Source organism: Coturnix japonica, chromosome 1, assembly GCF_054131305.1.
Source record: "Coturnix japonica strain WE chromosome 1, WE-NBRP24, whole genome shotgun sequence".
NCBI classification, from domain to species: domain Eukaryota; kingdom Metazoa; phylum Chordata; class Aves; order Galliformes; family Phasianidae; genus Coturnix; species Coturnix japonica.
This window is the reverse complement of record NC_140663.1, coordinates 109,171,598-109,187,144: the sequence shown is the minus strand read 5'-3', so window position 1 is coordinate 109,187,144 and position 15,547 is coordinate 109,171,598. Positions and strand designations below refer to the sequence as shown.

At 37.9% G+C, this 15,547-nt stretch overlaps 1 protein-coding gene across 1 annotated transcript in view; it reads left to right on the top strand.

Annotated features, from left to right (window-relative positions):
* SMS (spermine synthase) overlaps window positions 1-15,547 on the top strand; it is a 45,926-nt gene extending 30,379 nt beyond the window's left edge. Inside the window, exons 10-11 of the mRNA XM_085549962.1 lie at window positions 10,114-10,229; window positions 12,716-15,547. Of these exons, the coding sequence (XP_085406088.1) occupies window positions 10,114-10,229; window positions 12,716-12,758 (159 nt within the window). The 3' untranslated portion in view covers window positions 12,759-15,547. The remainder of the gene's footprint in view (window positions 1-10,113; window positions 10,230-12,715) is intronic.

The following is a 15,547-nucleotide window of genomic DNA, read 5'->3' as shown; positions in this document are numbered from 1 at the left end:
TATCCATGAAGATGTAAGAATTTGACACAGGTACAATGGGACAAGAAAATGAGTCAGTTGGAAGTAAATACCCTTTTTGCTTTTTTTATCAGTTTCTAACAGAAATTACTTGTTTTCCTTCCTGGAAAACAGATTTTGAACATTTTAATCTACTTGTTATAATGCTTGGCATTTTATGAAATGCCTTATACAGTTCATGTAAGACTTTGTTCTTCGGTCGAGTTTCTAATCCAATTCCATTTAAAAATAATTTAAAATTGATATGCTTGCTACAGGATAGCCACCTCAGGTATAATGCAACTGTGGTAAAGCTTTCATCTGAAGATACTTCCTCTCTGTAGGTAGAGTACAAAGCTCTATGCATTTGTACAAAAAAAATGATCAGAGCAAACAGATTGTTGAGTGAAACGTCAGTGAAGTTGTATTTGCGTTGTACTCATACTTCAACTAGTTTTCTGATGTGTGTAGCATCTAAGTACAGCATTTGGAAGTACTTCACCAAACTCTGTAATAACCCTGTTAAAATTATGCATTTGAACACTATTCCCGTCAAAGCTTGCTTTCTGAGGTGTGCAAAGGAATGAGTTTGCTCTTAAATTGGACAAGTTTTTAAATAAATGCAAGATTCACAGAATTACTTTTTTTTTTGTTTTTTTTTTTCAATGGCAACTTTAATGTGCTGCTTTTCTTTGAAATGCAACAGTTGTGTGAACAAGACAAATGCATTATCCTGTGGTTGAAATGAAGGATACAACTAAGCCAGTCATACTGCGCTAAATCTTTCTGACAAAACCTTGCAGGTTTCGGTATCGAAAGGGAGGATATGTCTTTTGGACAGATCAAGCACTTCTGTTGTGATTTTCCTACTTGCAGTGAATCTAATGGACTTTTAATAGTGGATATGTAAATGTCTCTGCAATCTGTCAGGTTTTCCAGATGCTCTCTGGGTCTTTCCAGATGTGCCAAAAGCTGGTTTGGTGGCCATACTGCAGCCAGTGTTTGTGGATAAGTGGCTGGCTGTACATGGAGCTGCAAGCAGAGTAGACTGAGGCTAATAGCAGCTCTGGTTGAGCCTGACAGGTAGACTGTGGACTGCAGTTCAGACACAAATACAGCTGACTTGTGTATCTGATCTTAGTCACACGCTGAGATGTGCAAGATTTTGAATGCTCTGATATATATTAGTTGTTAAATGACAGAATTTTTTAGCTCTGTGTATTAATGTTGGCTATTTAATTTACTTCTGTTCCAGCTGTCAACTTCTAGGATGCAAGTTTTAGATAATGGGCTGTATTTTACCTACTGAGGGAATCATTCCTTTTAAGGAAGCTTTTTTTAAAAAACAAAAAAAAAAACAATACTTTGTGTGTTGTTTCCCCTGGCCTCTCATACCAACTTTCTTGGGGTACTTTTTTTGTTCTCTAAAACATAAACATATTAAATAACATCAAGAAAACGGACTGGGGGAATGTCCATTTAATTGCTATAACCTGAACCTCACTATGATGAAGGAATGTATCATAGGGAAGGTGATGCAAAAGTGTCATCCTGTCGGTTACAGGACAGGAACTGTAGTTGCTTTCTCTGTCTTGGCATTGCGTTGTACTAGCATCTTAAACTTGTGTTCTGACAGGAAAGTGTATTATGCTATCAGAAGAAGCAAGCTACTTCAGGTATTGTTTAGGAGCATCATCAGCAGAGTAGGATTAAGTAGCATTAAGTAGGATAGAGTTACCAATATCCAGCTAGTTACATATAATATTTTTGATTAATTTAAAACCTGAATTTACCAAAGTTTACCAAAGAAGTATCTCTTTTTTTCATAATTGCATTGTGTAACTGATGTGATGGCTTCTCCTGTGGATGACAAAATGGATGGTGCCATTGCTGTACGTATCTGCAAGTCTTACCTGCTCTTGCACCATTGATTCTATTTAAAAAATTGGCAGGCTGATTTGATTTTTTACTAAAACTTGCAGGTGTTAATGCAGATACTGTATTTTTAGGATGTTATATGTATTACTAGCATCAACAAAAGTTGAGTAAATCTATCTGCACTTACAATGGGACGCTGACCCTGACACTAAACATTCTGAGAGACACTCCAGTAACTTCAGGATTATGGGAGATCTGACTTCTTTTTTAAACTGGGAAAAGTTGATCTTAACAAATGTGCAGGGGCAGGAGTTGAGGAAGTTGAGATTTACTGTTGTTTTTTTGTTATTGGAAGTGAAAAGTAGGACTAAATTATGCACACAGGTTAATGAAAAACAGTAATTATAGCTTTTTTTCATGTGCTGTTCTAATACACAAAACGTGATTGCTCCCTTGAGGTGCCACTGTGATCCTCAAAGCTATTTCCAAATGCTTATGCAGATGGTCTTTTCGCCACAAGGTGGAGACTGATAACTAACATTGCACCATACTTCATTAACATTTAGAGAGCCTGTCTGCAAAAGGCTTTTCAGACTATTTGTATTCCTAGGGGATGCAAGAACAGATGTGCCCAATTTTAGGATGAAGGAATGACATTTTTGGTTGTTTCAGCTCTGGTGAGATAGAAAGGACAATTTATGGATCTCATTTTCTGTTGCTGTAAGTCTGTACTTAAGTATGTTGGAAAAAAAGGCCTCTGTAATTGTTCTGTATATCCACCAATCTTAATAATTGTTGAGAGTAAAAACTTATTTGAATAGTAGCCTTGCAATTGATGTCCTTGATTTATTTATTTTTTTTTAACCACATTAATTTATCTTGAGAGTCTTGCAGCCATCATAGGACCTGGGTTTCCATTGTACAAAGAGAAGTGAGTTTCAAAGATCTTTAGCTTCAGGTTTCACAGCTTTGTGTATGCATACAAGCATAATCCCATGTCCTGGTCAGCTGGGACAGTGTTAATAGCATGTGGATGTTTGGTTGTTGCTGAGTGATGAGTGTACCTGGGCCCAGGCTTGGCTACTCATTGGGGAAGAGCTACAGCCTTCATGAGGAGGCAGCAGAGGGCAGGGAAGAGCCAGGACAGCTGGCCTGAATTTGGCATGGGAAGACAATGAAGCTGTAGGGAGCTGTCTGAGGGAAGGCCACTGCTCGGGGCTTGTTGGGTGTTTATTGACAGGTGCTGAGACATTACCTTGTTGGCAGGCCATGGTATTGTTGCTGTGTGTTTGTCAGAGGTTGACAAGTGATTGCACTGCAGATATGTATGTAGGTTACTCCAAAAGTTATGCCTCTTTACATGGAAACAAAAACAGTGCAAAGAGTGCAGTAACGCTATTTGGTAAAGCAAATTCTCAGCTACAAAACACCAAATTTCAGCAGGTCCTACTGTTAGCTATGCATTTTCACTAGCAATTAACAAGAGTCTACAAACCTCACACAAAAATCTGTGTAAAAATCTTCACCGGTGGGAATGACCCACTGTTCCACAACTGCTAGGAAAATGTTCCCCATGTAGTCCCATCTTTTATTGGCCTGAACAGATGGAAATCAGAAGGTGCTAAATCCGGACTTAATGGTGGATGTGGTAGGATAGTCCAGCCAAGATGGCAACATGCTCCACGGTCTTCAAACAGTTAGGGAGTCAGGCATTAGGGAGTCAGGCTGCAAGAGGAAGGTTGTCATCTTCTGTGGCCTGACTCCAGAAGTTGGAGCCTTCAGCTTAGTATGTATTGCAGTGTAGCAGTCATAGCTGATAGTTTGTTCTGGCTGGTTTCAGGAGATCCAGAATGATCAACTCTTTCCTATCCTAAAAGACATCACTACATCACTTTACCCAAAGTGCTGTGTCTTGAACTTTTTATTTGATGGGGAATTCACATTTCCACTCCAGAGACTGTCTTTTTGACTGTAATTTGTAGTAGTGGCACCACATCTCATCACTGGTAATTATGCGATTCAGGAAACCATCACCTTTAGCCTTGTATTAGTTGAGCAGGTCCTGATAAAATTGTATACAGTGTTCTTTGTGTTCCTGTGTGAGCATTGTTGGACCCACCTGGAGTAAACTTTATGATATTCTAATGTTGCTACCATCATTTATAACACATTGAAGCTGTTTTTCCCTGATCATAATCTGCTGATTCATGCAGATGAGTTGATTGAGATGCTTTTCATTTCATGGTTTGACAGCTGTCCATGACTGTCCAGAACATGGCTTATCTTTCACTTCGCAGTTGTTGCTATTGAAACACACCACCCACCACCTCACTGTGCTCACATCAACTGTTTGGTCTTCATAAACTTTCAGCAGACATCAGTGAATGTCAGTGGTGGGTGCCATTTTTCTGCATGGAGGAATTCACTGATGTCCCTTTGCTTCATCCATACTTCCATGTCAGTCACAATTTTGTCAGACTGCCCCTTTGCTGCCATCTGTTGCATTGCAACAAAATGTAATGGAATACTGGTGAGAAGGTTCATCCTCTACTGCGGTACCACCAGCATCTGTCTTTGTCATCACGGGCCAACATAGAACAGGAGGCATTACTTTTGGACCCAGTATTTTTATCGTTGCATTTTTGTTTCTGTTTTTTCTTTTCTGTCTCAGTAAGTATGTTTTTTAATCTTAACCCATAGTTCCTATTTTGTTTCCAGTTCTCTTCCTCTTCTTAATGAAGGGCCATGGAAATGCCTTTTACAGTGCTAAGCTTTTGCTCTGCTGATTTAATCCTTTGAGGTTAAACGGGCCATAATTTCAACCTGTTGAAGAGTGGAACCTTTAAAAATACCTCCCTGCAGGAATGTGCTGCTTCCTAGCCTAACCCAGGCGAAGCATTCTAAGTCTGCTCACACAGGTTTAATTCCAGTAAACAGCAGTAACCACTGGTACGAGGATCAGATTTCTCCCACACACATGGCGATTCACCAGGCGATCCCATCCTGACCACTTAGTCATACAACATGACCATGCCCTCCTAAGTGTCTAGACCATCATACTGTTGCTCCAAAATTGAAATCCTTTTTTTGGCTGTTGTGTGGGCTTTCTAATTATCACTTCCAAAGAGGGAGAAGTGTTCTCCTTGTCTGCAACAAGGAAGGAGGCTGGAAGAATGTTTGTGCATCTCTGTGATTTCTAGGCAGTTTGGAAGGTCTTTAGGGAAGGCATTTCCTTGAGTTACTGATATTTTAGTTTTAAAGTATTTGATTATTTGGACATTGGAGATACCTGCAGTTGGATTTGCTTCTGTTGGTTCCTTAATAGCTGTCTATGTCACCCAAGACTCAAAACTAGGTTTGATGCTGGGAATTTGATGTTCTGTGTATCTCCTTGCTTGATAGTCACTCTGAAGTGAGGAAGGAAGAAGACCCAGGCTGCATTCAACTTCTTCCTTTGTTATTACAAACTAAAATAGAAAACTGTTAAAAGCAAAAATCTGATTTTTCTAGTATATTGTGACAGACAAGATATCCAGTAGCAGTGGTGTTTAGAGAAAGCTGTGTAAAAATGATATGTAGGAAATGGGCAAGTATGGAGAGGGACACTTCCATCTCCTTCGAAATTACTGGTTTACTTTCTAAAGTCAGAGGAAGCATAGTGACTTAAATTTAGCCAAACTAGTTGATGAACTCATCTGCTTGATGGGGGAGGTAAAGTAAATTGGGAATACTGGTGCTAATTTAAACAATCTTTGTATTTTTTTACTACTTTGTTTTAGGGAATTGTTTTTTATCATTTGCCCAGCACTGTAGTTATTATTTAAATCATTGTGCAATACTTTGTAAAAACCTAGAAACTAACATCCAGCGCCTGTCACATCTCATGGGGTGTCACTGGCATTGTACACAGGAATCATAGACTTCCATCTTGAGACAGAAAGAAAGAAGGGACCCATGGGGTTATTGAGTGCACTTCCTGCCTCAACACAGGACTGTGTGGAAAAAATGGCAGGGGAAAAAAAAAAAGAAAAAAGCAAAACAGGTGGGCAATTTTGGAGCTGGACTCTGTGATCCTTATGGGTCCCTTCCAACTTGGCATATTCTATGATTCTTCTACAGAATTTATGTCTTTTGAAGGCAAAGAATAATTGATGTTTGTTGATGGGCATGAGCTGTCAAGATGTGTCCAAGCATTGAGCAGACTCTGAACGCAAAAAGAGTGAAGCAGTTCAGGCATTGTCAGTCATAAGCAAGGTAATGAGATTGGGTAATTGCTAAGTTTAAACAGCCTTCTGTGTCAAAGGGATGCTTGTTAAGGGGAAAAAAAAAAAAAGCATTTCTCCATTTCTTCTTTGTCAAATTGTTTGAAATCAAATCAGGGCTTCAGGGAGAGGAATGTGGTGAGGTTTCTGTATATATTGACAATTAACTAAACCACGTGAGGGGAAAATGGCTGCTTTTGCTATTTCCCTTTTAAAAAATGCTGAGTCATAATTTTAAAGTTTATTAAACACTCTGGTCAATGCTGGCTGAGTAATTAGTGGCTATTTAAAAGACAAAGTGTGTTGCTCTACCATTTAACTATTTTCATTATGAGGAAGACTACATGTTATCTGATTGATCCCTGTATTGCATTCTGGGCATAGTTCCCTTCATCATATTTTAGTGATGCCAGCCCATCTAAATGCAGTTGGGATTGTTATTAGCACAGTGGTCTTGGTCAATACAGCCATTCATATCTTAAAGAAAGGTGTGAATAATAGTAATTTTTTTATGCTTTTTTTTTTAATAGGCTTAATTTTCAGGTTTTTCTTGAGTAAAGCGAAACAGTTACCAAAAAAAATTGTAATTCCATGCTGCTATAAAAACCTGCTGTGTGTGTCCTGAAGGAGAGGTTGAAGTACATAGCTTTTAAGTGAGATCTAGGTGTGTAGACTGCAGAGCCACGGGTTTGAAAAGTAAAATTGTGTATTGCTACATTTCGTTGTTCCAGTAATTTGTTTGTCATGCTGTTTGCAATGATTTCAATTGCTGAAAAAGAAAGGAAGTATAAATACTGAAACAGCAGGCTAAGCAACTGTCTATAAGACCCTTAGATCTCATTGTGTATCCTATTAAACTTCCTCCATAGTACTGGTATGTTCTGTAAATTACCTAGCAGTGTTTTCTATTTATGACTCAAATTATACACACAGGTTGTTTTTTAGGTGTGTGGTTTTTTCTTTTGCATTTGGTTTGATGTTGAAACAAAATTATACGCTTGGTAAAGGAAGGCTGAACCAAGTAACTGCTGCAGTGCCCTGGATAATAGTAGGTTACTAAACAAGTGTTACAGTAGTCTGTTGTGCTTTGTGCAGTTGTGCTGAGTTAGTACTCATATCTTAACTTTGCATTAAAGGTTTATTTCTGTTTATTGTCTGATGTTATATGTAAAAAATGATGTTGATTGGACCTGTGTTGTAGGCACAATGGTTTTAATAAGAGCTCAGATTGTTTCAGCCTCTGCCTTATTTGTAGGAGCATCTGTGCATCTATTCTTTGAACTCATATGAGTTCCTCTATGTGAGGATTAACTATCAGTTACCTTTGTGTGCACTTAATTGTTTTAAGGCCATTTTAAAGCATCTGGGAGCAGTACGAAAGAGAAGTTAAACAGTGAAGTGCAGATTTCTTGTATAAAAACTGATCTCTGGGAGTTACACTTTGCAGCATGTTAGCAGAGGTGAAGTACAGGTAAAGCGGGGATTTTGAAAGTGTTGAATGAACCCCTTGTTCTCGGAGTTCTAATGGAACTTGTCCTTCATTTTGAATTAGAGGTCCTGAAGTATTGAATTAGTTATGCCTATGAGAGACCTGTAGTATTTAAGTAAATATATAGTTCCTTCTTGTATGAACTATCTGCATTTTCTCATTCAGATGCAAGTTACTCATGTTATCTGAGGGTAGGAGGGGGCAAGATATCTTGTTCTGTAATGGAAAAAAAAAAGTGCAAACATTTCCAGAGGTTGTTCACAGCAGTAGTGCTGTGCTATGGGCAGAGTCTTTTGCCTTGGGCTTTCTTGTTCTGTACATGCTCAGAACTTTGCAAGAAAAATAGATCAAAAGCAGAACTTCCTTACAGAGTACTTTTGCTGGAAGGCTTTTGGCCTGTCCAGTCATGAAGAGAAAGGGTCATTCTGGATGTAAGAAGCCATCAGTATAAGGAATTTTTTTCTTTTTTTTTTTTTTTTTTTACTAGATCATTTTCTTTCTAATGGATAGATAAGGGCTGCTCTGAAAAAATGCCTCCTATTTTATATGTTGGCTCAGAATGACAGAGGCAGATGGTGGTAGTATGGCAGTAGAGGATGAACCTTGCTCCATGCAACAAATGGCAGCAGAGAGGCAGTCAAAATGGCGTCTCACTTGGAAGTGCAGATGAAGCACAGGTGTGGAATTGAATTCCTTCATGCAGTAAAGATGGCACCCACTGACATTCATTGACACCTGCTGAGTGTTTACCTAGATGTTGTAATATTACTTTCTGATACAACCAACCAGTGAGTGGTACGTTTTGTCAGTGGTGACTGGTTCAACTCAACTGGTGCAGATTGTGAGGAGCGTGCAAGCTGTAGTTCATTGCTGGTGAAAATGCATAGCTAGTGGTGGTGGTTGTATTGGAAAAAGTGTTTTGTGACTAAGAATTTGCTCTGTCAAGTGGCTTTCCTGTGCTCTTTGTATCTGGTATAGTTTCCATGGAAATATACATATAGGAGGCGTTACTTTCAGAGCAACCAGCGCATTTCTGTCATTGAGATTAGTATTATAATCTGAGATAAACAGTAGTCTTCTGTGCCATGGGCCTCACATCATCGTTTTGCGGGACTTTGTCTCATATGCTAGTTTACTAGGAACTATGTACGCACTAATGTGAAAGATAGGTTTCTTTGATGCATTTTTTTTGTCTTCTGTAGTAAGAAGACTACTGTTCTTCCACTGGAAGTGATAAAATGTGTGGGAAGCTGAGGGTTTTTTTTACATTGAAATCCTACTTAGTGCTTCTGTTTTGACTGATCAGAAATCTGAAGAAGAAAATAGTCTTTGTGACTAGGTAAAGGTAACAGGCGTTCATACAATAAGCTGGTAAACCCAACCATTTGGGACGGATGAGAACATGTGTCTCCTGAAGATGGCTCATTCTGACCCACATAAGTCTTGACATATGAGTAGATGTCATGGTTTGTGTGGCCATTTGTGTGCAGTGTGCTGCATAGTTAGATTTCATATTTGGAGTCTGCTGGTTGAGCTGGAGATTCCTCATGAGGGAGTTGGAGGGAGAAGTCCACAAATGAAATAACCTGAGCGTCAGTAGACCAAAAATAGGAAGCAGTGTGTGCAAGTACAAGTTGGACAGAGTTAAACTTCCTTGCTAGACATTTTATTGGTACATGGAGAACATGGACTTTGTTACGGTCTATCTGGATTATTCGGTCTTTTTGTTATTGATGCCCAGCTCAATTTTTCAGTTAAGATGGTAACTTTTTATAGGTGGTCTTTTTTCTTTTCTTTTTTAAGAAAAAAGCTAGCACTTCTCTGAATTGAGAAGGCATCATATATACGTGTGCTTAAATATGCTATTATATACTATTCTTAGGTAATACATAGAACCAAGAAAAACAAATATCAGAGGAATCCGTTCTATTTCAGAAGCATGTACAACAGCTTAAGACTGCGGCCTATAGCCATGGAACTTGTGTGATTTGTTTTATTGTATTCTTTTATGGAGGAATTGATTTAAAATAAACAGATTATGTTTTTTTTTTAATACTGCATTTTCATGTTTTAAGACCTAGGCAATGTTAAATAATAGAGAAAATCTGGATGTTGTAATGCTATTTACTGATACGTTCAAGCAACCATAAAGCAAATGGTTATTGAGATAATGTTACAGCTAAATAATACACGGTGGACTGTTCTAACTGAGAGTCATAGTGTAATAGTTACTTCTGCTAATGAGAAGATAGATAATTCCCCCGTACTTCTTTTTTCTTGAAAATACACAAATTGTTTTTGCTGTAGGCAGAATGAAGGCAAGCTGTTCAATATTTGCCTTGTAAATGTTTAAATGTTAAGAATTGCTTCTGTCTTTTTTTCAAGTATATGGAAGCCTTTCACTAATGTCAGTGTGTATATATATTAATCTGCAGTTTTGCTTCTTTGCTTTATTATAACCAGGACATTTTTCTTTTTTTACTTCAGGGAAACTGTATCAACCTGACTGATGCCTTGACTCTGTATGAAGAACAGCTTAGTAGGCTTTATTGTCCTGTGGAGTTTTCAAAAGAAATCGTGTGTGTTCCCTCCTACATGGAATTGTATCCTTTAAGACTGAGAAAGCGTAGAGAATGTGTATGAAGAAATCAAGCAAGCCTAGATGGCTTGGAGGTAATGAACTTGAATGCAAGAAGGCATTTCTACCTTCAAAAACAATATAATTTGTTTACTGTGGAAAAAAAAAAAATGCAATTTTATTTTGAATATAATTGCAGGAATTATTTTTAATGGTGCCATAAATTCACTGGTGGTGAAATGATCAGCGTCTTTCAAGATCAGGCTATGTTTTTCTTCATGTTTTCAAGTGTTGTCAGATGTATTATTTATACAGTGTAGAATGTCAAGCATAAAGTATGTGAGGTTTTTTTTTCTTGCATGTAATATATTTAAATATTTCTAGTAAACGAACAGACATAAAATTTTTAACAAAAATATGATTTAAGATGGCCATTAAATAGATATAGCTCACCTTGGAAGCGAACAGTAATTAAAGAGAAATGAGGAAGGTTTTTTTAGTTTAGTTTTTTTGACTAAATTAATAACTTGATGTTATAGCAGTGAAGGTACAAGAATATTTAAAAAGTTATCTTGATGACTTCGGATTAGCCCAAAGTAAGACACATTAAAAATGTTTTCAACTCTGATTTTCAATTTGGTTTTGGACCTCTGGTATCCCCTTATTTGTACTTATATCACCTTTCTTGAAACTTAGATTTCCGTGCAGAAGGTGGTATTTTTCTGGATGGAAGATTATACCTACATGTTGTTTTGCAACAGAGTTGTGACAGTAATTAAAATATATATATATATATAGGTTGTATCTCTTTCTTCAGAAAATGACCGTGCAATGTTCACTTAGATTCATGAAACCTGTTGAGGAATTGAATGAATCTTCTGACTTAATGCAAATGCTTATTTTTATAATCTGACTGAAAATTAGTTGTATGGGTATCTGAATGCAGCCAAAATGCTAAGCAAGCTTGTCACATTTTGTAGTTACATTTCCTTTGTTTACTTTCAGGATAGTTGTGTGTAATTGTTGCTTGAAATTCTGCTATTTACCAGTGTTGCTCTGGGGCTCATCTGAAATTCAAATAGCTATCGACATAAAAACCAACTTTATTTTAAGGGAAGCATATGTGACCGTGAGGTCTCTACAGTGACCCTGTAATGAATATGCAGGTTCCCGTTTGGAGAGTATGTGACCTCACTGTATGAATAGGAGAAAGCATACCTTAATGTTAGTTTACTTTGGTTATATTAAGTTTTAAATTCCAGAAGTCTGTGGCTTACTCAGCTGCTGTTCCTGTAGTTCTAAAAAAGGTGATGTCCATGTCTCATGCTCTTATGGTTATTGTGGCCAAAGTGCAGGACCCGGCACTTGGCCTTGTTGAACCTCATCCCATTCACTTCAGCCCAGTGATCCAGCCTATCCAAATCCCTCTGAAGGGGGGCCTCCCTACCCTCAGGCAAATCGACACTATCTCCCAACTTGGTGTCATCTGCAGACTTACTGAGGGTACACTCAATCCCCTCATCTAGGTCATCAGTGAAGATATTAAACAAGATGAGCCCCAGTACCGACCCCTGGGGGATACCACTCGTAGTGTGTCGCCAGCTGGACTTAACTCCATTAACCACTACCCACTGGGCACGGCCCTCTAACCAGTTCCTTACCCAAAGGAGGGTTTACCTATCCAGGTCATGGGCAGCTGGTTTCCTCAGGAGAATACTGTGAGAGACCATGTCAAAGGCTTTGCTGAAGTCTGGGTAGACTGCATCAACTGCCTTTCCCTCATCTACAAGTCTGGTAACCCAGTTGTAGAAGGAAATGCGGTTGGTTAAGCACAACCTGCCTTTCATGAACCCATGCTGGCTGGGCCTGATCCCCTGGACGCCACACATAGGCCATGTGATTTTACCCAAGATGATTTGTTCTATAACTTTCCCCAGTACCGAGGTCAGGCTGACAGGCCTGTAGTTCCCCAGATCCTCCTTATGGCCCTTCTTGTAGATGGGGAGGCATCTTGTAGTTAGGGCATTCCACATGCAGTAGGCAGTTTAATGTTTGTCCAGTAAGATATTTGGACACTGTGTTCAGCTACTGAGCATTTTGTTATTAATTGTGTGTCTGGTTATGCCTGCAATAGGAATTCACAAATTAGTTAGCTGGATGTTACCTCATTCATCAGGAAGGTGAGTGAGAGGGATCCCAATTTGGTGATCAGAGATCTGGAGTTTTAGTTGCTCTTCCTGATGTACTTTTGTAGTTTTTTGAAAGGTTGCAATGCTTAGTGCAGCAAGGATTAGAAATGGGTTTGCAGAGGATTTTAGTTTCAGTGGCTCTGGGGTTCTCTTTTGAACTGCTGAGCAAAAAAGAGAATCCACAGAGATTTCACTTTTGAAGTTATCTACCCCATTTCTGTGAAAGGTGAGTTTTCAGAATTGAAAGTGAAAAGAGCTATTTTCATTTTAACTTTGTAGTTTTGTTGTTTTGGTTTTTTCCTTGACTGTTTATTTTCTCCAGGTGGGTGTTCTACACTATTTGGAAGAAGCAAACTGAAGTCTGAACATCAAGATTATTCTAAATGTACATGCTACATGAAGCATATAGGCCTGCCACATGGTGCATATTGGCATCTCAAACCTTTAAATTATATGCAGTAGATGATCCTGAAACTTAGTCATGCTATTGATTGTGAATTCTTTTAAATGTTCTTTTTTTTTTTTTTAATTGTTATTCTAATTTAAAAGCAAATGAAAAATGTATATTTTGATGAGCTAGGGTGTTATTTTTGAAAGTCAACTTAAAGATGAGTAAGCAGCAAAACTGTGTAGCTGCTGAATGCACTGAACCTTTAGAATGTGATCCTTTTTAGTTTTTGTAGATCTTCACAAACTTATTGATTAAAAAAGACATCTTGAGCGTTTCATCCCTGAGGGTGGTCAATGGAGCTTGTTTTTTTGTTTGTTTGTTTGTTTTTGACCAGATTATTTTTTTAATCTGTAGTGCTGTTCAATGATGGAGGGAGGGCTTTTACTTTGGTAGCTGAAATTTAATACTGCAGTGTTTCCATTTAGAGAAGACAGGCATAAGAAAAAGGGGTGGGAGTGTGGAATGGGACTTCTTGAAAGAATACCCCCGAATCCTTCATTACAAAGGGAAGAAAGCTAGAAAGCTAATTTTAAACTTTATTTCCTGTGGTTTCATTCATTCATCATACTGCTGTCATCTCTTCTGCAGGAAAAGAGTCCTTGACCTTTCACCTCATGGACATCTTTAGCTGCTGCCCTATTGATTTAGATTTTGGTATGGATGTAATAGTAGTTTGTAGGGGTACATTGCCAGCATGAAAATTAAGGTTGATATCTCACTGCAGTGCAAGAAATTAGGTGTATTAAGGTTCTTGTGATCATACATTCCTCAGCCTTTTGGGAAACACTAGGTTCTTGAAGAAGGAAAGCTCACTTGAAAAAAAAGAAATGTGGGTGTGATCTGAATTCATGTGCACCAGTATTTCTGGAAAGTTTTGGAGCAAATAGATGCACTTCAGTAGGGTAAGTCCAGCTTGTATTTCTCCAGCCTGACCACACTGTGTGAGGCTCTTGCTGAATTATTCACTTGCAAGTTAACAATCTGGAAGTTAAGTTGCATTGTAGTTTTGTTCTGAGAGAGGAAACTTTTTTCTTAAATTGTTTGTCATGTTGTCATAAAAGTTATATTTTTATAAGAGTGTTCTTACATGCTAAAAGTTTGCTTTCAGTGTTTAAAAGATTCCACTTTAGAGGAGATAGAAAGGATGTAACCATTCTGTACATTTCTGCACATTGCCAAGATAGAATAAAAAATACCCTATCCCAAAACACATAATTATGTTTTTCCTTCAACACCTTGTTTTCATATTTTCTTAGTTTTGTTGGAGGGAGTTGATTTATTTTTCCCCTGCATAACCAAAATGATACTGCTTGTGAAAAAAAATAACACTTTTAGGATCTGTACTCTTAAACCATACATAAGGAAGAGTTTTGCTGCATCCCATATGCATACATTGTTGATGAAATTATAGTGATCCACCTGGAATTTCAGAGGGATAATGGAAAAACTTGTAAAAATTTGCCCTTTATTTAACAGTTACACTCTTAAACTGATTCGAGTTTGGAGAGCCAAGAAGTGTTCTCCGGTCTGTTTCAAGCAATTCTAGTTAATGCTGATTCTTACTTAGATACATGTGGATCACAGCTGGCTTACAACCTTTGTATCCTGAAGTAGCCCCAAAGAGCAGATCCTCCTGTGGAACTGGAAGAGAGAAAAGTGCTGAATGTTTTAGCTCTATTATATCCATCCCGTTATTGCCTATATGACCTAGTAGTAACTCATCATTTATGATATAGGACCATGATCAGTATATTGTGTAGATACAAACAAATGCAGATGTCTTATAAGCAGTAACACGTACCCTTAACATGGCAAGCATGAATATTCCCACTGATCCTTCCATGTGATTACTACCATGTAGGTGGTATTAAGCACACAGGCATTCACTAAGACAGGGCATACAGCATGTTTTCCAGGGTGAGCTTGGTAGATCTTGAAGTTGGTTACAACAAGTAGGGGTAGGCTGTTTTTTTAGCAAAGACACTTGTAAACTGGAAGATGACTTACTGTGCTTGCTGGCTTGCTGTACCAAGGCTAGCCTTTGTTTAGCAGAAATGTTTCCTGAACGCAGAGGTGCTGGATGTGCAGGGGTGTTCTGTAATCCCTTATCATGTCCAGGGGACTAGAATTAAATGATTATAGTTAAGTCAGCAGTGCTTTCAACTGATAACAGCAAAGAGATTTGGGGGATTTATTTTTTTTTTATTTTAAACTTTTTAATGTAGGATTTTTAAAGTGGTAGAAGTAGTGTAAAGCAAATCAGCAAACACTGAATATTACCTTTTATTTTTAAGTTGATGAATTGATTCTGAGCAAGTATATACACACTGTCAGTTTTTATTTATTTTTTGCTGTAGTATAGGATTGGTTTTGGTTTGTTTGTTTGTTTTTTTTAAGAGAAGGAAAATAAACTGCTTTGTGTTAGAATTTTCAAAAGCAAACTGCAACAGCTGCTTGGTTTTCCATGTTTAAGGCCAGTTAGGAATAGCTATCATTCCTGCACTATGTATGCAAACAGTTCCCAAGATAACATTAAAGTTTTCTAAACTATTCTTTGCACTAAATGCTGCTTCCACCTAGAAATGTGACTTAGATACTTAAAAACTTGATTGATGATAATTTGTGCAAAGAGAAGACTTCTGGCTTTGTATCTACTGCATCAGTGCAATGCACGTGTTAAAATAAAGGTACGCTGTTACTGCT